This window comes from Thamnophis sirtalis, unplaced genomic scaffold, assembly GCF_051295495.1.
Source record: "Thamnophis sirtalis isolate CommonGarterSnake01/CBP01778 unplaced genomic scaffold, rThaSir2_p1.2 scaffold_7, whole genome shotgun sequence".
NCBI lineage: Eukaryota > Metazoa > Chordata > Lepidosauria > Squamata > Natricidae > Thamnophis > Thamnophis sirtalis.
The window spans coordinates 84852653-84878950 of record NW_028261387.1 but is presented as its reverse complement, the minus strand read 5'-3'; the positions used below and the strand labels follow the sequence as shown (position 1 = coordinate 84878950).

Here is a 26298-nt window from a genome sequence, read left to right as displayed (position 1 = left end):
TAGGGCGCTGGGAGACGCCGACATAACGCCGCCGCCCCCCACCGCCGAACAACGCAGGCCGCTCCCAGCAAGCAGAACAGACCTCCGGAGTTGTCCAGTCCGGGGTCGCCCAGAAGCGGCGACCCCCGCCAAGGTCTGAGCTCGTCGGGTCCCCCGGATTCCGGACATCCCCAGGACCCTCCTCGAGACTCGGAGTTGTTCAATTTTCGGCTTTTTTCAGCGTTTGCTCGCCTCGTCAAAACGGAGCAGAACGCCTGGGCGCCATCTTCCGGTCTCGCACATGCGCAGTGAGATATGTTTGTCACTATTTAAGGTTAATTTATACTTGCCCTTAAACGCGATGGCTCAGTGGCTAAGACGCTGAGCTTGTCAATCAGAAAGGTCAGCAGTTCGGTGGTTTGAATCCCTAGTGCCGTGTAACGGAGTGAGCTCCCGTTACTTGTCCCTGCAGCTGGCAACCAAGCAGGTTGAAAGCACGTAAAAATGCAAGTAGAAAAATAGGAGCCTCCTTTGGTGGGAAGGTAATAACATTCCGTGTGCATTCGGCGTTTAGTCAGGCCGCCCACATGATCACGGAGACACCTTCAGACAGTGCTCGCTCTTCGGCTTTCAAACAGAGATGAGCACCACCTCCTAGAGTCGGGAATGACTAGCACATATGTGCAAGGGGAATCTTTACCTTTATACTTGCCCTTAAATTCCAAGAAAATGGAAAGATACCTTTGAGATATGAATGAAGCAGAGAGACTCCAGATAATGGGGTTCTTTGGAACCATTTGAAATTGACTTGTACCCAGGATCTTAGCATGTAGGAGTCACCAAGACAGACAGAAACCGTCACAAGACACCTGAACCTCAACTGGACATTGACCAGATGGGCGCTTTAATAGTGAAAAAAGTGGCACCTTTATTGTTGTTAGCTTTTCTCTGCTCTTCAACACTATTTAATTTTATTGCTACTTCTCTGGTGCCTGTTTAAGTATGAAACTATTCCAAAGACATTTAGATACTTACTTATTTATTTATTTATATTTCATATTTCTTAACCACTCATCTCTCTTTCAATTTATATTGACAGCTGGTAGATCATGTTAAAATTCTAACCAAAAGGATGATTTATTTATTTATCAGTAGAATTACGAATTAATTCTCAACAGGATACTCAAAAGCTGCCAACAAAAAGTGCATATAGTCAAGGCTATGGTTTTCCCAGTTGCAATGTATGCCTGTGAAAGGTGGACCATAAGAAAGGCTGAGTGACAAAGAATTGAGGTCTTTGAACTAGGGTGCTGGAGAAGACTCCTGCGAGTCCCTTGGACTGCAAGGCGATCAAACCGGTCAGTCCTAGAGGAGATCAACCCTGACTGTTCTTTAGAAGGCCAGATCCTGAAGATGAAACTCAAATATTTTGGCCACATAAATGAGAAGGAAGGATTCACTGGAGAAGAGTCTAATGCTGGGAAAGGGAAAGCAGAGAATGAGGTGGCTGGATGGAGTCACCGAAGCAGTCGGCGTGAGTTTAAATGGACTCTGGGGCATGGTAGAGGACATGTTGGAGGAATGGAGGAATGTTGTCCATGGGGTCGCGATGGGTCAGACACAACTTCGCAACTAACACCAACAATAAGAATTACCTGGCTCCCAAAGGGATCAGCAGCATCAGCACATTAAGGCAAATCCTATCAATGGCGAAAAAATATATAAAAAATATTGATTTGTAATGGATTGTGAAAGAGAGGATGATGTGTCGTTAATGTGATTACTGTAGGGAGGAATTGTTACTCAGAGTTTGTTTGATTCAAGGAAAATAATTGTTCATTTTACAGTTCTTATATAAACTTCCCCAATCCCACAGGATTCTGGCAGGTCCACTGCATCAAACAAATTACAACATAACATTAATAAGACTAATAAAAGTGGGAAATAAATAAAAATATGCACATCTATATGTATAAAAGCCAAGTACCACTCACTCATCACAAAATGTCCAGAACCATAAACCCTACAAACTTGAAATTTGGTACATATGTTCCTCTTGGCTTCTAGGTGCTCATTAAGAAAGGATTCGTAAAAATGACCATCAGATCATTAGTATTTTATACAGTAATTAACACGTTCTGATGCTAAGGAGTTCTACTCCCCCTCCCCACCTGCAAAGAGCTCTGTTCCAATTGCCAGTTGCCTTATATTAACACACTGTGATGCTAAGAAGTTAGATATTCTACTCCTCCTCCCCACCTGAAAAAAACTGTTCCATCTGCCAGTTGCCTCACATTCCGTTACCTCAGTTCAAACTGGCAGACGTTTTACTCCTGCACCCAGGAGTGGCCTAGGGCTCCTTACAGTACTAAACGTCAGTACCTCACCAAAATGTCTACACCGTCCACCTATGGAAGTGCTTCCAGACTCAAGGTGATGGGAGCAATATTCCCTTATGAGTTTCAATCACCAGCCACCACTGAGCCAATGGATTGTGAACCAGATTTCTCCTGCATAGCCTGATCACATGGTTTCATCACGAAGCACAGATATCCAGCTAGCATAATATATGCATACAGTACATATGTACAAGATGGCTGCCTGGGAACTCTGCAGCCATAGGCCTCATGAGAAAGAAGTTGGATTTTTTTTTAAAAAAAGACCAAAGACCAGGAATCAAATTCAGAGGGAAGCTAAAAGATAGGCTGCCCTAATGAGAAAGATGCAACTGGAAAGAAGAAGCAACTGAAAACACTAAGGAAAGAGAGAGATGTTTTTTCTTTCCCTCAGATCTGACTTGAGAGAACAGTTCTTCAAGCTGTTTCCCTCAGACGGAACAAAGATTTTTGTGAGACGAGGAGAAGAATCAAGAAGCCTAGTCAGGAGCAAAAAGGAAAAAAAGATGAAGAAAAAGTCAAAGCTTTGACAGAACAGAAATAAAAAAAACAGAAACCAGAAAAGCATGAAAGACAGATGGAACTTTGTAGAAAAAAGGAGCGTAACTCGAGAGAGTGTGCCAATAGAAATATCAAAAACAGCTATAAACAAATCTGTTAGAGATACAGAATAGAGTGCTATCGTGAAACTAAGTGACATATAGGGAAATTAAGACAATGCCTAGTTAAAGAGAGTGTAGAAAATAGTTAAAACAGAAAATAATGGTATTATTTATGAACTAGTTGAAGACATTTGTAATTTACAATTCCTTCAGTCTTTTGTTTCATTTGGTAAACTTGGTTTACACTTTGCTTTTTTACACCTGACACTTTGCTTGTGTAAAATAAAAGTCTCTCCCCCCCCCACTCCCAGCCACTAATAGGAGATGTTGTTGTTCAGTTGTTAAGTCATGTCTGAGTTTTCCTGATCCCATGGGCCACAGCGCACACCCCTGTCTTCCAGAGTTTGCCCAAATTCATATTCATTGTGTCGATGATACTATCTAAGCGTCTAATCCTCTGCCATTGCCTTCTTCTTTTGCCTTCAGTTTTTCCCAACAACAGGGTCTTTTCCAATGAGTTGTCTCTTCTCATCTGGTTGTCAATATATTTGAGCTTCAGCTTCACTATCTCTCTTTCCAAAGAACAGTCAGGGTTGATTTCCTTTAGGGTTGACTGATTGGATCTCCTTGCAGTCCAAGTCTTCTCCGACACTACAATCAAAAGCATCAATTATTTGGTGCGCAACCATCCTTATGGTCCAACTCTCACAGCCATACATTACTGTTGGGAAAACCATAGCTTTGACTACAGTATATAGACCTTTGTTGGCAAGGTGATGTCTCTGCTTTTTAATATGCTGTCTAGATTTGCCACAGCTTTCCTCCCAAGGAGCAAGCATCTTTTAATTTCATGGCTGCAGTCCCCATCTGCAGTGATCTTGGAGCCTAAGAAAATAAAATCTGTCACTGCTTCCATTTCTTCCTCTTCTATTTGCCAGGAAGTAATGGGACAGATGCCATGATCTTAGTTTATATAATGTTGAGTTTCAAGCCAACTTTTGCACTCTCCTCTTTCAACCTCATCACCCAAAGTCTAACTCTAACTTTAATTCCTCTTCACTTTCTGCCATTAGAGAGGTATTGTCTGCATACCTAAGGTTGTTGATATTTCTCTTCGCAATCTTAATTTTGGCTTGTTCGGCCCCATATTTCGCATGACATACTCTGCATATAAGTTTAATAAGCAGGGTGACAATATACAGCTTTGTCATACGCTTTTTTCCTATTTTGAAACAACCAGTTGTTCCATGTCTGGTTCTAATCATTGCTTCTTGACCCACTACAGGTTTCTCAAAAGACAGGTAAAGTGACTCCCATCTCTTTAAGAATTTGCTACAGTTATCCACTTAATCAAAGGCTTTAGTGTAGCAAAAGTAAATGTTTTTCTGGAACTCTCCTGCTTTCTCTGTAATCCAGCCAATGTTGGCAATTGATCTCTAGTTCCTCTACCTCTTTTAAACTCATCTTGTACTTCTGGTGGCTCTTGGTTCACATATTGCTGAAGCCTACCTTGTAGGACTTCGAGCATGACCTTGAAATGATTGAAAGGAGATACAAAACTCCATTTTCCCGTTTCATTTTATGTCTACTAAGTTTGGGTCAGTCAGATTGCTGATGGTTCAACCAAAAAGAACCCACGGCACATCCCTGTATTCTAATCTTTCAAACTATTTCAAAGCTGCCCAAATGGTTCCATCAAAAGTTGGGTGTTTTGCTACCAAATGTCAGAAATATGATTATATTTACTTTGTTCCTGTGGACTCTCTGCTTTCAGTGGCTGAAGGATAACTAAGCAAATAATATCATAAAGGAAGTGAGCCTCGTGACTTGTAATTCAGGCATTTTCAGCAAGCCAAAACACTTCTAGTTTTGTGCCCCTGGCTTTGGGATTAGTATTAAGCAAGAGATATTCTTTAAGCCTCTATTTTTAAGACTGTTCTTCCCCAAATACATCTTTCATGGTCAGTTGTTCTCAAAGGCTCTTCAAACCTGAACCAATAGTGGTTGCAACGAACTGCTCCCCTTGACTTGTTGGAGCAGATTTTCTGTAAAACAACATTGGTGAAGGCATTATTTTTCCACCCTTAAGAAAAGGGCTCGCATGATCAGTTTTGTGTGATTCTTGTAGTTTCAGGAAATGGTGAGGTAGAATTTGAGAATATTCTGGCAATGTTGTGCAGTATCTGCCCACTCCATTAAGCAAACAAATCAAATCAAAATCCCCTTTGGTATGAATGAGAAAGTATTACATTACGTATATAAAGCACATCAAGTTAAGATCTGGCAATTTTTATGGCATGTTAGGTTTCATTAATGTGTCAGCGTTCCAAGTATCATGTAGAATTATATCAGAGTCCAAGGCAAAACGATCTTTAAAGTTCCAATTTAATAAAGCGGACATCTTAGCACATCTGTGTAAATCCCAATTCTGGAAATTACATCAGAATCCCACCCAGTTAAAAGTTCATGAACTTGTCCCCACACCCACAATCCATCACATGGTCCAATCTTCTTCTTCCACACTGGTGTCTCCACCTAGCTGCTTCTGGTCAGGTGTAAAAGTGCGGAGACAAAAGATGACCTTGGCTTCTAGTAAAGAATGACAATAATACATTCCACAATCCTACTTCTGTCTATTCCCCCCTCCCATCAACTATACTAATGAAACAGCCTAATGAAATAAGAGAAAGTGTGGCAGGCCAACATTCTAAAAGGAATATAATTGCAGGCCTGACATAGTGTTAATATGGTTAACCCTAACACTCTCACAACACTTCTCTGAACGTACTCACTCTCCCAATGGGGAGCTTACCTAACACTGGATATGGAATGGGGATTTTGCAATATCCTTCCCCCAGGAGAGGGGTAGGAATGGAGTTTTGCAGTATCCTTACCCTGCCATGCCCACCAATCCACGCCCATAGAACCGGTAATTTTAAAAAAATGAATTTCATCTTGTGGAACTGGGGACATACTCCTTCTCTGTCACTATTCCAGCTCTATGGAACAGCACAATTAGGTGCCTCAATCTTTTCAGCTTAAAGTTGTCATAATTGGAATAGAGAGAGGACTTTCTGGATAGACTCATAAAATTAGGACCAGTAATGAACCATCCAAAACTGTTGAAATTGTTCCCACCTTTACCTCTAGCTTTCTGGAATATTCTCTAGCTTCTGGATAGGTGAGCACACTTCCTCACAGAGCACAGGGGTGGAGTCTCCAGTTATTTTAATTTTCTAACAATAACTCCAGGCTTAGAAAGCATCTATTCCTAGTGAGGTCAGATTGGTGACACGTGCCTTAGATATCTGCAGTTTGGATTATTGCAACGTACTCAATTTAAGTCTACTGTAAAGAGACGTCAGATACAACCAATCATTTTTTAATATCATTTTATTAAATTTATCAAAGTATAAAATACAAATGAAAATGAAAATAATGGGGAAAAGGGGAAGAGGGACATGTAGGATGAAGAGGAAAAAAGGAGAAGCAATAACTTCTGAGTCTTCTCAGGGCAGTAGAAAAAAGCACAATAACATTATACAGCCTCAACTTTTTTTAAAAGAAAAAGAAATGCAATGCAGTTCCGAGACCTCTAGTGGCCTCTTGTGGGTAGGATGATATTACATGCCTTGGTTCAAAATATTAGTGTTGGAAGAGACCTTGGACCAGATTGGAAGTTCATATCACACTGAATTAAATCACAAGGAAGAAAACAGATCATCTGTCAGGCTCTTTCCAAATGGAAAGTGTAAGCAGTCAGGGAATTCAATGGTGAAAAGAGTAAGTTTCTAATTTAGGCAACAAAAACGAAATGCCTAGGTACAGTATAGGTGATACCTTGCTCAATAGAAATAACTGTGAAAGGGATCTTGGAGTCCTAGTGGACAACCATTTAAATGTGAGCCAGCAGTGTGCAGCAGCTGTCAAAAAAGCCAACACAGTTCTAGGCTGCATCAACAGAGGGATAGAATCAAGATCCCGTGAAGTGTTAATACCACTTTATAATGCCTTGGTAAGGCCACACTTGGGAATATTGCATTCAGTTCTGGTTGCCACAATGTTGAAAAGATGTGGAGACTCTAGAAAGAGTGCAGAGAAGAGCAACAAGGATGATAAGGGGACTGGAGGCTAAAACAAATGAAGAACAGTTGCTGGAACTGGATATGTCTAATTTAATAAAAAGAAGAACTAGGGGAGACATAATAGCAGTGTTCCAATATCTCAGGGGTTTGCCACAAAGAAGAGGGAGTCAAACTATTCTCCAAGGCACCTGAGGCAGGGGTGGGTTCTGACTTCTGCTACTGCCGGTTCGCTCAGGGATGCGATTTGCGTGTGCGCTTTGCGCACACACACATTTGATGCACACTATATGCACATGCACAGTAGTAAAAAAATTGATACTGTGCATGTGCAGAAGCAAAAAACAATAGAACCAGTTCAGGGGCATGGCCGGCCGAGTTACTACCTACTCGGCCGAACCGGGCTGAACCGGGGCGAAATGGTAGGAACCCACCTCTGACCTGAGGGTAGGACAAGAAGCAATGGGTGGAAACTAATCAAGGAGAGAAGCAACTTGGAACTAAGGAAAAATTTCCTGATAGTTAGAACAATTAATCAGTGGAACAACTTGCCTCCAGAAGTTGGGAATGCTCCAACACTGGACGTTTTAAAGAAGATGTTGGCTCACCATTTGTCTGAAGTGGTGTAGGATTAAGCAGGGGGTTGAACTTGAAGACCTCCAAGGTCCCTTCCAACTCTGTTATTCTATTCTACTTTATTGTGCTTTGCTATGTTATGCTATGCCATGCTATTATACAGCTGCCTATCTCATATATTGATTCTAGGCAGTTCACATCCATTCATAAAAACAAAGATTAAAAACATAAGATTCTTATGATCAAACAGCCTTCCCGTCCAATACCTTCAACGGTGCCAGCCTTTACCACCTTTGATAATAATGTTTCCAAAAGACCAACAGGAAAATCCCCTTGGAGCCGTTATATTTTTTTGTAAAAAGTAATGTTATAAAATAGATTTATTATTGAACAAACTACATCACAAGGGATAACTAAAAGGCACTTGCTTGTCTCTGTTACCTGTCTACCAACCCCCAGTCCCTAGCAAATTTTGAACAAGTGGAATCCCACTTTTTGAGCAAACAGCTTTGCGCAAATGTAAATCAAATCCCAAAATGGATGTTTTGCTAAAATTGCCTTCTACGTTTTTAAAATTTGGGAGTGTTTTTGGGCTGAGAAATGCTGACACTCTCTGGATACTTTTCAGAGCTTATTTCTTAGTATATTTTATATTTTTTAAAAACCGGCATTGTCAGAGGAACTAAGATGAGTGCAATGGCAAGAGCAGGCATCACTTGCTGTACAATTTCCTAAGAGGGTCAAATTCCACACCATCCAGGAGATTATTAGGGAGGATGTCTTTCTCATCTTCTGGAACAAGCAGGGACAGTAGAGATTTGCTTTTGTCAATTTCTTCGTCTGCGTACACATGAGGCCTGTAAGAAACCATGTTGTCCTCCAGGTTGTTCATTTGCTGGCATTTCTAGGAAAGAAAAAAAAATCAGCCTTACTCCTTAAAGGTAAAGGTTTTCCTTGCACATAAATGCTAGTCGTTCCCGACTCTAGGGGGAGGTGCTCATCTGCATTTCAAAGCCGAAGAGCCAGCGCTGTCCAAAGACATCTCCGTGGTCATGTGGCTGGCATGACCAAATGCCGAAGGCGCATGGAACACTGTTATCTTCCCACCAAAGGTGGTCCCTATTTTTCTACATGCTTTCAAACGGCTAGGTTGGCAGAAGCTGGGACAAGTAACGGGAGCTCACTCTGTTATGTGGCGCTGGGGATTTGAACTGCCGAACTGACGACCTTTCTGATCGAGAAGCTCAGCATCTTAGCCACTGAGCCACCGTGTCCCCTTTTTACTCCTTACTTGCACCTACATTTAGGAGTCTTTAAGGTCCAAGGAGACATTTTAAAGAGGTTCTCAATATAGAATTGTAGAAAGTTAGCACCCACCCCTCCTAGAAGAAGGAAATATTTTGCAAAATATTAAAAAGGCTGAATATTATATTTCCCCTAAAAAAGAAATAAATAAATAAATAAATCTTAAGGGAGACAGAAACTCAGAGCTTCAGCTCCCTGTCCCCAGCAGATATTTGGTGCCCATTGAGAAGGACTGGACCAGCCTATCTACAAAAACAAAAGACCTTCAATTCCAGGGTGATGGGATTAAAACATGACCCTCCAGGATATAATAGGATTATTTGTCAGCAGAGCTCACTGCATTACAAAATCACCTGGGGACATTGTATCACCCTCTAGGCTTCAACCAACTTGATTCAGACAAACATGACCCCACATGGCCCCACGGGAGTCTGACTACAGCCAATAGAATACATTTCTTGCACAGGAACAGGAAGCTCAAGGGCAAGGCCCAAGAGAGGGTATAAATAACCCTCACTCTCCACTCCATGTGGCCAGCTGCACCAGGACCATGTGCTTGATGGTTCTGCTTCATTACACCATCTTTCCCAGCAGCCTCCATGTATCCAGTGTCTTTCTCCTCACTTGGAACTGAACCAGATCGACATTTCTTCCAACACTAGGGTGAAGGAAGTGAAGCTGAGATTGCTGACTGCAGGGCAAGAAAAACAGCTGCAACCCAGCAGAAACACTTCTACCCCACAATTCCTCATGATTCAGCACAGCTCATACTTTTCTCCCAGAAACGTAAGAGGAGATTCATTCATTCATTCATGGCACAGTGGTTAGAGTGTAGTATTGGAGGCTACTTCTGCTTATCACCAGCTGCCAGCAGTTTGGCAGAAATAATCTCACCAGGCTGACTCATCCTTCCATCCTTCCGAGATGGATAAAATGTGGACCCAGATTGTTGGGGGAAATTATGCTGACTCTGTAAACCACTTAGAGAGGACTGTAAAGCACTATGAAGCAGTGTATAAGTCTAAGTGCCATTGCTATTGCTATTGCTATTCATTCATTCATTCATTCATTCATTCTCTTGGTTGCTTGCTTTTTCTTTTCCTTCCTTCCTTCCTTCCTTCCTTCCTTCCTTCCTTCCTTCCTTCCTTCCTTCCTTCCTTCCTTCTTTCCATTGACAGTTTACACAAAAGCATCCATGCCAGAGTTCCAGGTCTCTGGCAAATTTAACCACTCCCTGGAATTGTCATTTTTTCAGAGCCTGGGGAAAAAAGATCGCTCCCCATATTTTATTTGGGGTGTGTGTGTGTGTGTGTCAGGGAAATCACTAGGAAATCTCAAGTCTGTAGGATGAACCGTGGCTCAATACAAGTATTTAGAAGCGGGAATCCTCAGCTTGCCCTCCAGTTGCTTACTCGTTTCAAGGTATCAGCCACTGTTTCCAAAAAGTTCTCAGGTGTTTTCTTGTGCTTTTCCCAAAAGCTCACCTACAGAAAGGAAGGGGGGAAGAGAGGTTCATAGTCATCCTCAAAATCCACCCAGAAGGTCTTTCCATTTCAAACATATATTTAGCAATTAATGCATCCAAAACTATTACAAACCATAGGAGGTTTATTTATGTAATGCAGAGGGGAACAATGTCTTGACACACATACCCCACTACCCAAGACCCCAGGAGCCTGCTCAAATTTGGCAAATTCGGTTTGCCCAAGTCTGGACCATCTTGAGACAAAACAATATTCAAACTGTAGCTTTAGGCTTAGCCATTTTTAAAACAAAAATCAACTCACCCAGTACCCACGGCTCTGTTGCGCTTCCTTAATGTTGTCCCTCACCTAAGGACTCAAAAAAAAATTACTATTATTAATATTATCATTTGCCTCCCCATCCATAAATAAGTTTCCAATAGAAATGGTTATCTAACCTGATTATAATTTCCGGTTGTGTATCTTATAGTTAAATCTACATTAGGATCCACAATTGGTTGCATATCTTTCGGCACTGTCACACCAGGGTCACCCTTTAGGGGAAAGAAAGGAAATACGGGGCTTAAATTATGGAACACTTTTTAATGCTTGGATATTTTGTGATCTAGAATCATTGAAGGAGAGAAGGTTTAGTCCAGTGGTGAAGGCATCAGGCTGGAAACTGGGAGACCATGAGCTCCAGTCACCCCTTAGACACAAAGCCAGCTGGGTGGCCTTAGGCCAGTCACTTTCCCTCAGCCCTAATCAGGAGGCAATGGTAACCCCCTCCCCAGTGTATGTGTGTATGTGTGTTTTTGTGAGAGAGAGAGAGGGGGAGGGAGGGAGGGAGAGGGAGGGAGGGAGAGGGAGAAAACAATATTCAAACTGTAGCTTAGGCTTAGCCATTTTTAAAACAAAAATCAACTCATCCAGTACGCATAGCTCTGTTGCCCTCCCATAATGTTGTCCCTCATACTTGGAAACACCTAAGGACTTAGGCCAGTCACTTTCCCTCAGCCCTAATCAGGAGGCAATGGTAACCCCCTCCCCAGTGTATGTGTGTATGTGTGTTTTTGTGAGAGAGAGAGAGAGGGAGGGAGAGGGAGAGGGAGAGGGAGAATAGAATAGAATAGAATGGCATAGAATAGAATAGAATAGAATAAAATAGAATAGAATAGAATAGAATAGAATAGAATAGAATAGAATAGAATTCTTTATTGGCCAAGTGTGATTGGACAACACAAGGAATTTGTCTTTGATGCAGATGCTCCCAGAGTACATAAAAAGACAAGATACATTTGTCAAGAATCATAAGATACAACACTTAATGATAGTCATAGGGTACAAATAAGCAATCAGGAAACAATCAATATCAATATGCTGTAAATCAATATTAATATAAGGATACAAGCAACAAAGTTACAGTCATGCAGCCATAAGTGGGAAGAGACAGGGAGAGAGAGAGATACAGAGAGAGATGGAGAGAATGAATGAATGAGGATAAACCATCCTTAGATACAATTGCAAAATTAAAAGAATTATCCTATAAGAAATAATTTCAATTCTGGTATACATGTGCTTAGTGCAAAATTTCTGGCATAAACATTTCCATATAATTTTTGGATCTTACAACAATTATTTTTTATATCCACTACATACATATGTGTAATCAGTCAGATTTCCTGTCCATTCATCCTTTCTTATATCTAATTACTAACCATACAAATAAATATCCAACTCCTGCCTATCACACAATCTTAATACCATATTTTCCAATTCTTAACTTGTCTGCGTTTTCTTTCCCCGCTCATTTCTAACCATCGGTACCATTTGTCCCAGATTTCATGATATTCCGTCTCACCCTTGTCTTTGAGCTCTAGAGTCAGTCTGTCCATTTCTGCATATATTACTATCTTATTTATTATTTCTTTTTCCGAGGGAGTCTCGTTATTTTTCCATTTTTGTGCAAAAACCAGTCTTGCCCCCCTTTAAAATATGCAGCATTAAATATAGTCCACCTTTACCATATTTTTCTTTTGTGATCCCTAATAAAAATAGTTCTGGCCTCAACTCCATCCTTTGATTTACCGTCTCTTCCAAATATTTTCTTATCTGGTGCCAAAAGGCCCTAGCTTTCGGGCACTCCCACCACATATTGTAAAAGGTTCCCAGTGCAACATTACATTTCCAACATTGTGGTGATAAGTTTTTATTGATTTTAGCTAATATTGTGGGTGGGATGTGCCACCTATAGAACATCTTGTATAAGTTTTCCTTATATGATGTGGCTAAAGTTAACTTTCTGTTTCTTTCCCATAGGTCTTGGCTTTGGCATAAGTCTTAATGAACTCAATGAAACTCCTTTAGAGTACCATGCACACAGCTTAGGCTAGAAATCTAGGACCTGTCCCTAAAATGTCACAGAAAGTAGCCAATGATATTATTTCTCACCAAAACAGGTTCACTCTCTTCCGTGTAGTTAATCAGGGATTGGCTGCCTACTTCAGATGGAATGTATGTAGGCTTTTTCTTCGCTTTTAAGATGCAGGAATACAATAACAGAATACTCAGACCCACTTCATAAAAGAAAAGGGGAAAATAAAGATTGTTGCATTTCATTTCATTTATTTGGTTTGTCAAACATGTAAAAGATAACAGGTATGATTAGGAGACTGGAGACTAAAACATATGAAGAACGGTTGCAGGAACTGGGTATGTCTAGTTTAATGAAAAGAAGGACTACGGGAGACATGATAGCAGTCTTCCAATATCTCAGGGGTTGCCACCAAGAAGAGGGAGTGAAGCTATTCTCCAAGGCACCTGAGTGTAGAACAAGAAGCAATGGGTGGAAACTAATCAAGGAGAGAAGCAACTTAGAACTGCCAGTCACCTCCCAAAGACCTATTAGATCCCACAGACTAGGCCTCCTCTGGATTCCATCTGCTGGCCAATGTCGGCTGGTGACTCCCCGGGGGAGGGCCTTCTCTGTGGCTGCTCCGGCCCTATGGAACAATCTCCCCGTTGAGATCCGGACCCTTACTACCCTTCCGGCCTTCCGCAAAGCAACTAAGACCTGGCTGTTCCGGCAGGCCTGGGGCTGTTGAATTATCCAGCCCCCTTCGAGGTTATGACTGTTGCTGAATTTTTAATTGTTGTTTTTATTTTTGTACCCCCTTCCATTCTTATTGTTAGCTGCCCTGAGTCTCCCGGGAGTAGGGCACCATACAAGCTAAATAAACCTAACCTAACCTAACTGTGGAAAAATTTCCTGACAGTTAGAACAATTAATCAATGGAACAGATTGCCTCCAGAAGTTGTGAATGCCCCAACGCTGCAAGTCTTTAAGAAGATGTTGGATAGCCATTTGTCTGAAACAGTACACGGTTTCCTGCCTAGGCAGGGGGTTGGACTAGAAGACCTCCAAGGTCCCTTCCAACTCTGCTATTCTATTGTATAAGTATAAACATAAATATGAACACAGTAAATGGATACGAGTAAGTGGAGACAGTGGGACAGGGACGGTAGGCACTCTGGTGCGCTAATGCACGACCCTTACAGACCTCTTAGGAATGGGGTGAGGTCGACAGTAGACAGTCTTAGGTTAAAATTATGCGGCTTTGGGCATGTAGCAACAGAGTCAAGTAGTGCATTCCAGGCATTGGTAGACTCTGTTGCTGAAGTCCTATTTTCTGCAATCGAGTTTGGAGCGGTTTACATTAAGTTTGTATCTATTGTTTGTTTGTGTATTATTGTGGTTAAAGCTGAAGTAGTCATTGGCAGGTAGGATGTTGTAGTGGATAATTTTGTGTACTACGCTTAGGTCAGACCATAGGCGGTGTAGTTGTAGGCCACCAATTTTCTACACGCATTTTTTCTCAAGCATTTTTTTTTCTTATTAGCTGTCCACATTTTAGATGAATCTCTGCCTAGCAGGATAGTTTCCACTAAAGTTGTTCTTGGGATCATTCCTTTGTTTTCCTGCCTCTTCTTCCCACTCTTTTTCTTACCATAAATATACATATGGGAATGGAGGGCAGGGAAGGCAGAATAGCTGCCTTTTGATTGCTAGTCCTTGGAACCATGGAAGAAGGGTGGACCAAACCATTTAATACAAGGGTGGCACAGCATGTTTAAGTTGACGGCCCTTGTCAGTAGTTGCATCCAGGAAAGAGAAAGTAGTTGCTTTAGCATGGTATGGTGCATACGTGGGTTCCTACCAGTTCGCACCAGTTCGGTAGAGCCGGTTCGTCAAATCTACCGAACCGGTTAGAAGAGGTTCCACCAGAAAGCAGGCCACACCTACAGAAGAGGTTCCAAAAAAATTTGAAACCCACCACTCACACATACACACACACACACACACATACACAGACTCACACAGAGAAAGAGAAAGAAAAATAAAGGAAGAAAGAAAGAAATAAAAAAAGAAAAAAGGAAGAAAAAATGAGAGATGAAAGAAAAAAAGGAAAAAGGGACAGAGATACAAAAGGAAGGAGAGAGAGAGAGAGAGAGAGAGAGAGAGAGAACACATGGCCGGCAAGCCACTCCCACCAGGTCACATAGCCGGCAAGCCACTCCCACAAAGGAGGCCACACCCACAAAGTAGGTTCGAAAAATTTTTGAAACCCACCACTGGTATGGTGTAAGCACACAGATCACATATAATATTTACTTGGCTTAAGATCTATAATCAGCCAATAAAGATAAAGGTTCCCCTCGCACATTACTGTCTGTGCTAGTCATTCCCGACTCTAGGGGACAGTGCTCATCTCTGTTTCAAAGCCGAAGAGACAGCATTGTCCAAAGACGTCTCCGTAGTCATGTGGCCGGCATGACTAAACGCCGAATGCACACAGAATGCTGTTACATAAGTGGGAAGGTAACAAAATACAAATGGAAAATACAAATGGAAGCTTTGAGGGTTGTTTAGCTTACAGTGAATTAAAGTAAACATATAAATAAAAATAACCATTGGATGGTTACAAACATGTGCCAAAGACTGTCTTCCCTTCCATCTATTGACCATCTGGACTTTTGTTAACCAGATTTAGTAGTCCTAGTTAGTTGTTATACCTTGGTGGGCTCTAAAGAGAGTGATTAGCATGACACTTCAAGGTATTAATTCAATCGCAATAATCCTGCATTCATAAAAATTGGTACTTATTTTGTACTTGAAGCAGCATGGGTTCAACTGTATCATTAATAGATTTCCAAACGTTCACTTCTAGGTAAAATGCACTTTCTTCAGACAGTTATTAAGGATCATAAAACAAAAGTGCTGGCTAAGATGAACAAGGGAGAACTTGGAGCACCCTGGGGGAGGGGGGGACTGCTCCAGTGTTGACCCCCCCCCACAAGACATAGCATCAGTCAGTTCTTTCAGGAAAGTTAAAGGCAGAATTTAAAGTTAGAATACCTTTACACCTTAGCTGTATGACACACAACAATCACAAAATTGCACAGGGTTTTCTACTAAGCAATATATAACCACATTACTCACATATCAGTAACAGAAATATAGACACAGATATGCCAATTGCTGGTCCCCATGATGCAGTGATGGGCTCTGCTTTGATTGTTCTTGTGAGCTCATCACATGTGATCCCATTTGCACAAGAGCATAGGTGGACATTCAGAGTATGTTGCCTAAAAACCCTTTGTAAGTCTTGTATACGGAGAGGCACCGAGTAAGCGCCAGGAGAGAGGTTTTTCAGCATAAAAAGTTCAACCGATTTACCTACAAAACAGAGGAAAGAAACAAAAACATCCATCATTCTCCAACGATCCTTGCTAAGATTATTGTGCTAATATTGTAATAAGGACTAGCAGATTGATGCCTTTCAAGTGCTACCCTCAGGAATGAGAATACTTTAAATGTTCGGAGCTGGTTGGGTTTTTTAATAAAAGATCCAGAGAAAAATCCTACAAGTTGGATTAGCTGTCCAACCTGCCTTGAATACTTCTGAAGAAATGAACTCTAACATGGAACAGATCTTTGGTGTCCAAAAGGTTAGTGACCACTGCAGTAAAGCAAAACATCTATACAAATTAAAACATTGCAGATTCAGATCCAGAATAACAGATTGGAAGGGACCTTGGAGGTCATCTAGTCCAACCCCCTACTCAAGCAGTAGGAAAAGGAGGAGCCAACATCACGATGTCACAACGTGCAGTTTCGATACTCTGAGACTGCCATTGACACTTTTGCTGCTGGACAGTCCATTGAGACCTAAACCGTCTCGCAGAGATGGTGATCAGGAAGACAAAGCCTTGCTGGTCTGAGGCACATTGCAAAGTCCCTGATCGACCCAAGGGAAAGATATAGAAACTTTATTAATTGACTTTTACTTAAAAGATGTCATAAAGGTGTAATGTTATTGGAGGATTTTTTGAAGTAGCTAATGAATGCCATTATGTGGTTGTGTCTTTAAGTATGAATGATTTGAGGTAAAAGCACATTCAAATAATTGTAGTCAAATGAGAATTGTGGTACATTGATAGTAAGATATACAAATATTTTTGATTTAAAGTGTATAATCTCACGTGAACTATAAGTAATGACTGTGAAAAAAATGCACGGAAGTTATCTGTAACCAATCGGCACGCTTTCTACAAGATGTAATGAAGGATGATTCTTCTTTTGTGTTTTTGTTCAATTAAAATAAAATAAAAACTTTTCAAAAAGAAAAAGAAAAAAGAAAAGCTTCCCAAATATGTGAGAAGTTGTTAATAGCCTCGCACGCACAAGAAGTTTTTCTTTATTGTGCAAGGTTTTTGCCTGCATACAATGGCTGAGAGACACGACGGAGCTGCCAGACTCTGATAAGATGTGTGTCTCGCAGTGGGGCACAATTTGGGGGTGGCAGGTGGGGCGGGGCGGGGCTGCTAAAGAAGGCAAAATGGGGTCATGAGTAGATAGGTAGAAATTTCAAAAAAATTCCTACTTTTGCCTGTGGGCGTGGCTTGGTGGGGGGGGGGTCGTGTGACTAAGTGACGTCAAGGTGTCCACACCCACTCAGTCACATGACACCCCCCCCCACCTAGCCATGCCCACCAAACCAGTAGTGAAAATTTTTGAAATCCACCACTGCAGCAAATATCAACTTCTTGTAACATTTCAGTTCCAGGTGCAAGAACACAGATGGCTGCAGTAATGTTCTGTGGTTTTACAAGATCACAAGTTTGTGGTGTACATTTCTTCATCATATTTTGAGTAGTCAGGAAGCATCCTGGCCTGCCTTGAATGGCTGACAATCCTCAATTATTATTCTCCATTCCCAGGAGAAATCTCTCTCTAGAGGTGAAATCAAAGGACATTCCCAATTCCCAATTAGCAGTCACTTGCCAAAGCTCTTTCCCAGTCTCCAGAGATTTTCAGTGCCCTCCAAGGCATCTTCCAATTGGACTGAATTGTACTCTTCAACTTCAGATGTTATATGGAAAGGACCCAGTCCTTTTTCCTCGCATATCGTCAAATTTTGTACTCTAATCGGTTTTGAAGGACTGATGTAAAGTTGGATGGTACCAGTGCCAGTTAACGGTGGGGTGCCTGGAAAAGAAAACAGTATTTTAATTTTAAGAAATCATTTATTGAAACCATTTATGGCAGCAGGAAGGAGCCTTCAAACTAAGGGAAGACCATGTAGTTTAGATGTGGTTTGCATGCTGCTCTCCAAAGCTCTAGAAGCAGCTGCAAGTTGCCATCAAGTTGGCAATATCATAAAAGAAAGTACTGAATTATGAAGATGAATTTCATTCATTGTATTTCAATTAATGAAATAAATATCAATCCAACTAAATCAAATAGGTTTTTTTTTCCTGGCTGTACACATAACACCTGACATAACAGACTGGAACAAATGATCTGAAAAAGCACAACGTGCTCCAGAATTTAATGATGGATTTCATTTTAGGTATTTTTGAAATATGCATGGTCACCTACTGTATCTTACATACACAACATCACCCTGAAGTGCCAACAATCTTCCATGCACACCAGAGATAGTTTTCAGCAGATTCTGACCAGTTCTGGAGAACCAGTAGTGGAAATTTTGAGTAGCTTGGAGAACCGGTAAATACCACCTCTGGCTGGCCCCGCCCCCATCTATTCTCTGCCTCCTGAGTCCCAGCTGATCGGGAGGGAATGCGGATTTTGCAGTAACCTCCCCCTGGAGTGGGGAGGGAATGGAGATTTTTATAGTATCCGTCCCCTGCCACACCCACGCCCACGGAACCGGTAGTAAAGACATTTGAATCCCACCACTGATGCACACAGACACATACACAAAATGTCTATCAACAAAATACAAGAGCAATTAAAATAATAATGTTCTAACCAAGGCACCTTTTAATAGGCTCACAACCGAAATCACACCTATACTGGGATAAGCCAGTATTCCAGCCCAGCCCAGCCCAGCCCAGCCCAGCCCAGCCCAGGGGGAGGATCCAGGACTTCACAGCCTTCCAGTAGAGCTTCAGGGTCTTTTGTAACTTGGTGGTAGCGTTTTAGATAGGGTGGATGCCATGACGAAGATGGCATATCTCCTAGGTCCCACCAGATGATATGCCATCATGTTGCCCTGTCAGATCTGGTGGGGCAGCAAAACCTTGAAGAGGGGAATATAACACGACTCTCTACCATAAAGGACTTCAAAGGTGATAATCAGCACTTTGAATTGCACCCGGAACTGGTGACACTGTGTACACCAGTATAGTATAGACCAGGAGTCCCCAACCCCAGGATGTGGCCCACTACTGGACCCCAGACTATTTGCAACCAGCTCAACTCGCATGAGTAGCAGGCTGGCATGCATGCACCTGTGCACACAGTTCAACTTGTGCAAGTTGAGTTGCGCATGCATGCATGTGCCAGCCCACCACTTGAAATGGCCCAGTTCCCTTCTCCCCCTCCCCCTCCTTCTCCACTGGGCTGCCAAACTACAAAGGTTGGGGATCATTGGTATACACAAACCACGATGTGCTCAGAACTGTGCATTTTAGACCAGTTGAAGTTTCCAAATGTATTTAAAGGGCATCCCCAGGTAGAATGCATTGCTGTAATGTGATAATGGGGTTGCAACTAACTAATGCGCAACTGCAAGCAGAGCCTCCTGATCTAGAAACAGGTGCAACTGCTGCACAAGACAGATGTCTGACAAAGCCCACCTCTTTAAACAGGATTCTCAAATTGTGTAGCTCCTTTGACCAGGGTGTAATATCCCACAGCTACTCATTTTGTTGAAGAAAATTGTTCTCCCTACAGATGCTCATAGCTTCCAGACACTGGATGAAGACCTCAACAGCATAACTAGCTTTGTATCTGACCTGGAAGCCATCTTTTCTATTTGGGCCTTTAGGCCTGCCGTATTTTTTTACTATGGGAAAATGGCAGGGGGGATTATGCAGATTATGGGTGAGATATAGTCAAAATAACATGCTTTTCTCAGAGAGTCAAGGCCATCTTGCCCTGCAGCTGCGATGGTGTGACGGGAGGCATCTCCTGTTTTGGACGGTACCTGATTGGACCATGTGATGGACAGGTGGATGCTAGGCAGGGACTTGGACTTTCTTTTGGGTGGGGAAAACCTGGAAGCTTTCAGATTCGGGTTTTCCCAGATGTGCCAATATGACATCTCTAATAAAATGGACCTTTGAGGAACCTCGAGCCTTGGAGTCTTCTTTCGTTGGGGGTGTTACTTGGAACCCTGACATTTTGCCAATGATGGAGATCTCAATTCCTGATCAATTGGTTCATATTTTCTTCCATAGGGTAATTAAATCTTGCAGCTAAACATGTTCACAAGGCATCTCAGAGCACAGGATGTAACTTCTGTCATCTCTGGCAATCCAGCCACGTGCTCCAGGCTGTCTTGCTTCACAGACCCAAAGGAACATATCAATCCTTGCACCACGACTAGAAAAGTTCATGCCTGAAAAAGAAACTCTCCAACTTTTACATCACACACAGAGAGAACCAATTCTGAAAGCATATTAAATAGGGATGACTTTGAATGTTTGCTGAGCCCTTGCCCATACTCAAGAACTCACACACTGGGGGGGAAAAAGAGGAACTTACCATCATCAATGGCGTGAATCAGAATGGTTTTATTCATTAATAGATATTCTTTACCAAGAGTTTTTGCTATTTTCACAATTCCGTAATATTCACTGATTGTTAACCAACCACTTGGATCGAACCCAATTTTGTATCTTAAAAAAAGCAAACGTTTTAAACATGAATGATAAAATTTATAGCAATAGCACTTAGACTTATATGCCACTTCACAGTGCTTTACAGCGGTTTACAGAGTCAGCATATCTCCCCAAACAATCTAGGTCCTCATTTTACCAATCTCGGAAGGATGGAAGGATAGGTCAACCTTGAGCTGGTGAAAACTGAACTGCCAAACTGCTGGTAGCCAGTGATCAACAGGAGTAGCCTGTAGTACTGCATTCTAACCACTGCACCATCGTGGATCATAGTTATGTAGTTAAGTAGACCATATACAACTGGAAATAAAGTATTATGGCCAGTGTTTCTCAGACTACAGTTTTATATACATCTTAAAAAATACCATGTTGGCTTAACTTCATTGCATCATCCCAAACTTCAACCAAACGTAGCTCAGACAAATTCTTAGGATTTGTACATGGCACCACGGGAGTCTGACAACAGCCAATAGAATACATGCTCTTGCACAGGAACAGGAAGCTCACGTGCAAAGCCCAAGAGAAGGTATAAAGCCCCCTCGCTCTCAACTCCATGTGGTCAGCTGCCCAGAATCACATGTGATTGGTGGTTCTGCTTCATCAATAAATGGGCCCTCTTCCCAATCAGCCTCCAGCCTTCATTTTGTCTCCAATGCCTTTCTCCCAGCTTGCAAATGACCCCGATTAATATTTCTTCCAACATAAGGAAGAAATGTAAGGAAGCAACAATCCTCAAATAACATTCACAAAGGAACACTAACCATAAGCACTTACCTGATTTTATCTTGTGCTGTGCCTGAATCGTGAGCTGTATATTTCACAAGTGTAGTACCGGCCCTGACCCCTTCTTGATATTTGAAATGAAGAAGTGGAGGAATGAATTGAGGGGCATAGTTTCGATTGGTGATATTGATGTTCACGGAGACTTCAGAAAACGGTGGCTGGAGGCCTCCTTCGCATAAAAAGAAGGGCAATTCATTCTCCACAACAATGACAAGTCTCCTCACGGAAAGGCTACCATAGACCAAAGGCTGGGGGGAAAAAAAAACCACAAAAGTTTCCATTAATATATTCTGGTTTCCTCTAGCTTATTCCCAAATCTGATGCCTTCTAGAGCAGGGGTCTCCAACCTTGGCAACTTCAAGCCTGGAGGACTTCAACTCCCAGAATTCCTCAAGTCAGAATTCCCCAGCCAGTTGGTTAGGGAATTCTGGAAGTTGAAGTCCTCCAGGCTTAAAGTTGCCAAGGTTGGAGACCCCTGCTCTACAGAATTGGCATTGCAGCTCCCATCCTCCATAGTCAGTATAGCCCCATGATGGTGGACCTATGACACGCGTGCCACAGGTGGCACACAGAGCCATCTCTGAAGGGACGTGAGCCATTGCCTTAGGTCAGCTGCAGCACACATGCATGCGTTGGCCAGCTGATTTTCAGCCTTTGAAGGGCCTCCGGAGGGCTGGGAGAGGCCATTTTCGCCCTCCCCAGGCTTTAGGAAAGCCTCTGAAGCCTGGAGATGGCCTACTGGGCCTACCGGAAGTTCAGAAACAGGCTATTTCCAGCTTCTGGAGAGTGTCCGGGGGGTCGTAGGCCGCTTTTGCCCTCCCTAGGCTTCAGGAAGGCAGAGGGATCATGCACGCATGTGCAGGGGGCGTGGCAAAGGGGGGTCATGAGGGCATGCGTGGGGGGCAGGGCAGCAGGCGTCGTACCCGCCTGCGCGGGGGCACACGGGGGATAGAATTATGGGTGTGGGCACACAAGCTTTTGGCACCCAAGCCAAAAAAGGTTAGCCATCACTGGTACAGCCAATGAAATTATTCTAGAAATCTTATCTCTATCTTTGTCAGCCTGCCTTACCTTGGCAACACGTAAAACGCCTTCATTGGTTGTCGAATCCGTAAAAACAGCAAAGTTTCCTCTTTCATTTCCTGTTCTTATGGAATACTTGGCTCTCCAAGCACGTGTATTAGGACTATCTTTGTCTTCCACTTTGAGGCGAAGGATGTTGCTTTCGGAAGTGCCTTCTGGGACATCTGCATGATACTTGGAAGACACAGAAAGAGTTCTGTGACACGTCAAAAATAATTTCTGGCATTGTGTCTGTCTTGCAATAGCATGAGACGAAGAGACAAAAGGCTAAGTTGGGTTATGCAGGCAGAAGGTACATGGTGTTCTGACTGAGGCTTCCCAAGAGCATGAAACAAACTCCTTGTCCTGACAAAAACACCTTTCATTAATTTACTGTGAATTCTACTCATTCACATCCACCAAAGTCTTTCAAGGGAGGATTTACGGTCACAGGCCTTATCTGGCTTGGAGAGCTGACAGGCCGATATCTGCAAAACTTGGCAAGGAGTCTCTTCCGGTTGCTCGTAGGGCTGTTTTTAGTCCTCCGGAGCCTTCAGGGAAGCCTCTGGAAGGCCCCTGAAGGCTCCGGAGTGCTTAAACCAGCCTCACAAGCAAACCGGAAGTCCATTCCTGAACTTCTGGTTTGCCTGTAGGGCCGTTATTTTGCGCTCCAGAGGCTTCAGGGAAACTTCTGAAGCCTCCGGAGGGCCTCCGGGGGGGGGGAGGCTATTTTCACCCTCCCCAGGCTCCTATAAAGCCTTTGGAGCCTAGGGAGGGCAAAAAAAGTATGCAAAAAATGGGGGGAGCACCTATCATGTGCACTGGGAGGTTGCGCATTGCATTATGGGTGTGGCCAGCCCGCGCATGACCCCCCTACGCTCCCCCCGCTTATGGCACGCGAGCCAAAAAAGGTTTGCCATCGCTGGTGTAGGGTCTCCTGCTTGAGCGGGGGGTTGGACTAGATGACCTATAAGGTCCCTTCCAACTCTGTTAATCTGTTAATTGCATTTTAGTAGCCTCTCCAAAAAATGCATTTTATTCATCACAAAAGGAATCCCATCAGAAAGAAACCAGGCAATATAAATCCTGTTCTGTGAGCTTGAAAATGTGAGTTAAAGGAAGATGGTTGTTCTCTTTGTGGCTGGGTCCAGCGTACATTCTCCCACACTGTTAGTAGTTATCTTAAACATCTTACATATTTTTGGGTGAATACAGGCAAATTGTAGTTCGAATCTTCCACAGCAATATTGACTCTTGCAGTTGATGACATGGGTGGGGATCCATGATCTGAAGCCATGATCAGAACTGTGAAATTCCTATTGGCCTTAAAGACAATAAAAATTTAAAACAGTGTCTTTTTAAAAAAAATCAAAATAAATGTGACATTACCATTATCCTTTGGGACTTTTACAAAATTAGAAGATTCCTTTTATACGTATATATATATATATATATATATATATATATATATATATATATATATATATATATATATATATATATATATATATATATATATATATATATATATATATATATATATATATGGAAAATTCTGAAGAAAAGATATAATACATATAAATGGGGAAAAAAGGAAATTAAGAGTGGGGGATAGAAGGACAAAGGGAAAATTGATGAAAAATGGAACATCAAAGAGAGCAAGAGTTCAGAGAAAATGGCTAGGAAAGGAGGAAGAGAAAGAAGAGATGTATTAAGAGTAGAGTAGAAAATGAAATATGTTAATACTGCTAATGATATATAGTTTTAAAAAAATAACAATGTTAAGTGTGGATAACCAACTAAGTAAAATGCTTGTTATAGTAAAATTGAATGTGATGATATATGCTACCTATAGAAATTAGAATAACAAATGAAAAATGAAATAAGTGTGTTATATTTTTTTTTTCTGAAAGGGTGAAAAATGATACTGTCTACATGTTAAGAAAAATTTAAGACGGAAACATGGGAAGAAAATAATGGGCTGAAATTGGAATGGTAATGTGATGTAAAACAAATTACGTATAAGAGAAAATGTAAAAAGGGGGGAATCCCTGACAACACTTTGTTTGTAAAAGAATTTTAAAATTTGTAACAAAAAATATTAAACATAATTAGAAGATGGATGTGGTTATCCCTATCTAAAAAATGTAGTCCTCCAAATAGTGGCAAGGTGTAAGAACACAACTAAGTGGACTGCATGAGATAGTTCAAGTTTAATACACACAGTCTCTGTCAATGGAGATTCTCACTCATTCAGGTCATGGTTGTCCCAAAGGTGCTTTTTCAAGAGGCAACTGGACTTTCTGGGAATTTTATTTTTTTCAAGACATTTCACTTCTCATCCAAGAAACTTCTTCAGTTCTGACTGGATGATGGGGAATGGAAGGATTTATACTTCTTGCAGACAGCTTGGTCATTTGCATTCTTTTAGCAAGTCAGGAAGGTCACCTGGAGGTTTACCTGTGTCCTCAGGGTCACCTGAGTGGTGCAAATGGATGTGGAGCCTTCTTGGAACTGTTGGAAAGAGCCAGCTGGTTTGAAAGAGGTGTCAAAGAGACCTTCTATGTCAAAATTGAACAGCCTTCTCTTAACAGAGGGTGGGTTCCTGCCAGTTCTAACCTCTTCTATAGAAGAGGTTCCACAAATCTACAGTGCCATTTAGAACCAGTTCCAGCTCCCTACCCCCGCCTGGCCGCACACCATCAAGATGAAGAGTGAGAGGAGGAATTCTGGGAGTTGAAGTCCACAAGTCTTAAAGCTGTCAAGTTTGAACATCCTGGGGTTTTTTTTCTAAAGGGTTAGGGGTGCAAGGGTCTTGTAACTTGACAGTTTTAAGACTTGCACACTTCAATGCCAGAGTTTCTAAGCCAACATTTTGGTTGCTAAGCAAAAGCGTTGTTAAGTGAGTTTCACCACATTTTACAAGTTGGCCACGGCCACCCAGTCACATGACTGCCAAGCCACTCCCATTCGGTCATATGGCTGGCAAGCCACCCCCATCAAGTCACATGGCCAGCAAGCCACTCCCACCCAGTCACATGACCAGCAAGCCATTCCCACAAAGCAGGCCACACCTACAGAAGAGGTTCTAAAAAATTTTGAAACCCACCACTGGGGAGATAGATTGGGATTTATCTCCGATCAACAATACAGTCCTTTCAAGAGTTCCAAGAAGGCTCTATACCCACAGATAAGCCTCCAGGTGGCCTCAGTGACTTGCTAAAAGAATGTAAAAACGAGCAACTGTCTGCAAGGAGTATATACTTCCATTCCCGACCATCCAGTCAGAGCTGAAGAAGCTTCTTGGATGAGAAGCGAAACGTCTTCCAAAAAAAACCCCAGAAAGTCCAGTTGCCTCTTGAAAAAGGATCTTGGGGATACATACAGTCTCTGTTCCTTCAAACAGCTAAGCATCACTTTGATTCATGTATCAACATATATATTTGATGCATTCACTTTTTATGTCCTGTATCTGTATTAATATTCTATAGCCACAAGTTAAAACTTAGCTGGGGAAGCATTTTATTGGGAAAAAATGAAGTGATTCTGTTGCATTATTGCAGTATTATTGTTTATAATTTTGTAAGTTCATTACAAAAAAAAATGTATACTCATTTCTAGTCATTTATTCTGCAAGTCGTATGTGCCAAACATTGGTTTTAACCTCTTATTTCATCCTTCCATCTCGCTAGTCATGCTGTGTTAGCTAGGAGAAAATAGATCTCCAGTCTCTTTGACTTGCTAAAAAATAAATTTAGCCCATTGTCTGGCATCAAATACAATTTCTATCCTTTAACTTACCATTTCATTAAGTTGTTCATCCGCCACACTCAAAAGAATT

At 41.9% G+C, this 26298-nt stretch overlaps 1 protein-coding gene and 1 long non-coding RNA gene across 2 annotated transcripts in view; both read right to left on the bottom strand.

The window, feature by feature from the left end:
• Window positions 1-6758: 6758 nt before the first annotated feature.
• LOC148044747 (uncharacterized) lies at window positions 6759-10772 on the bottom strand. Its single transcript, XR_015697369.1, has 3 exons — window positions 10728-10772; window positions 10353-10424; window positions 6759-8539 (listed from the first exon to the last, which is right to left on the bottom strand). It is a non-coding gene; the product is annotated as an uncharacterized LOC148044747 (long non-coding RNA).
• Window positions 10773-10775: 3 nt separating this feature from the next.
• The window catches only part of LOC106554653 (cadherin-like protein 26), a 30577-nt gene continuing 15054 nt past the window's right edge, over window positions 10776-26298 (bottom strand). Inside the window, exons 7-14 of the mRNA XM_087720533.1 lie at window positions 23653-23781; window positions 22467-22652; window positions 21387-21643; window positions 20479-20612; window positions 17749-17952; window positions 15904-16140; window positions 12855-12979; window positions 10776-10957 (exon numbers count right to left, since the gene is read on the bottom strand). Of these exons, the coding sequence (XP_087576659.1) occupies window positions 10853-10957; window positions 12855-12979; window positions 15904-16140; window positions 17749-17952; window positions 20479-20612; window positions 21387-21643; window positions 22467-22652; window positions 23653-23781 (1377 nt within the window). The 3' untranslated portion in view covers window positions 10776-10852. The remainder of the gene's footprint in view (window positions 10958-12854; window positions 12980-15903; window positions 16141-17748; window positions 17953-20478; window positions 20613-21386; window positions 21644-22466; window positions 22653-23652; window positions 23782-26298) is intronic.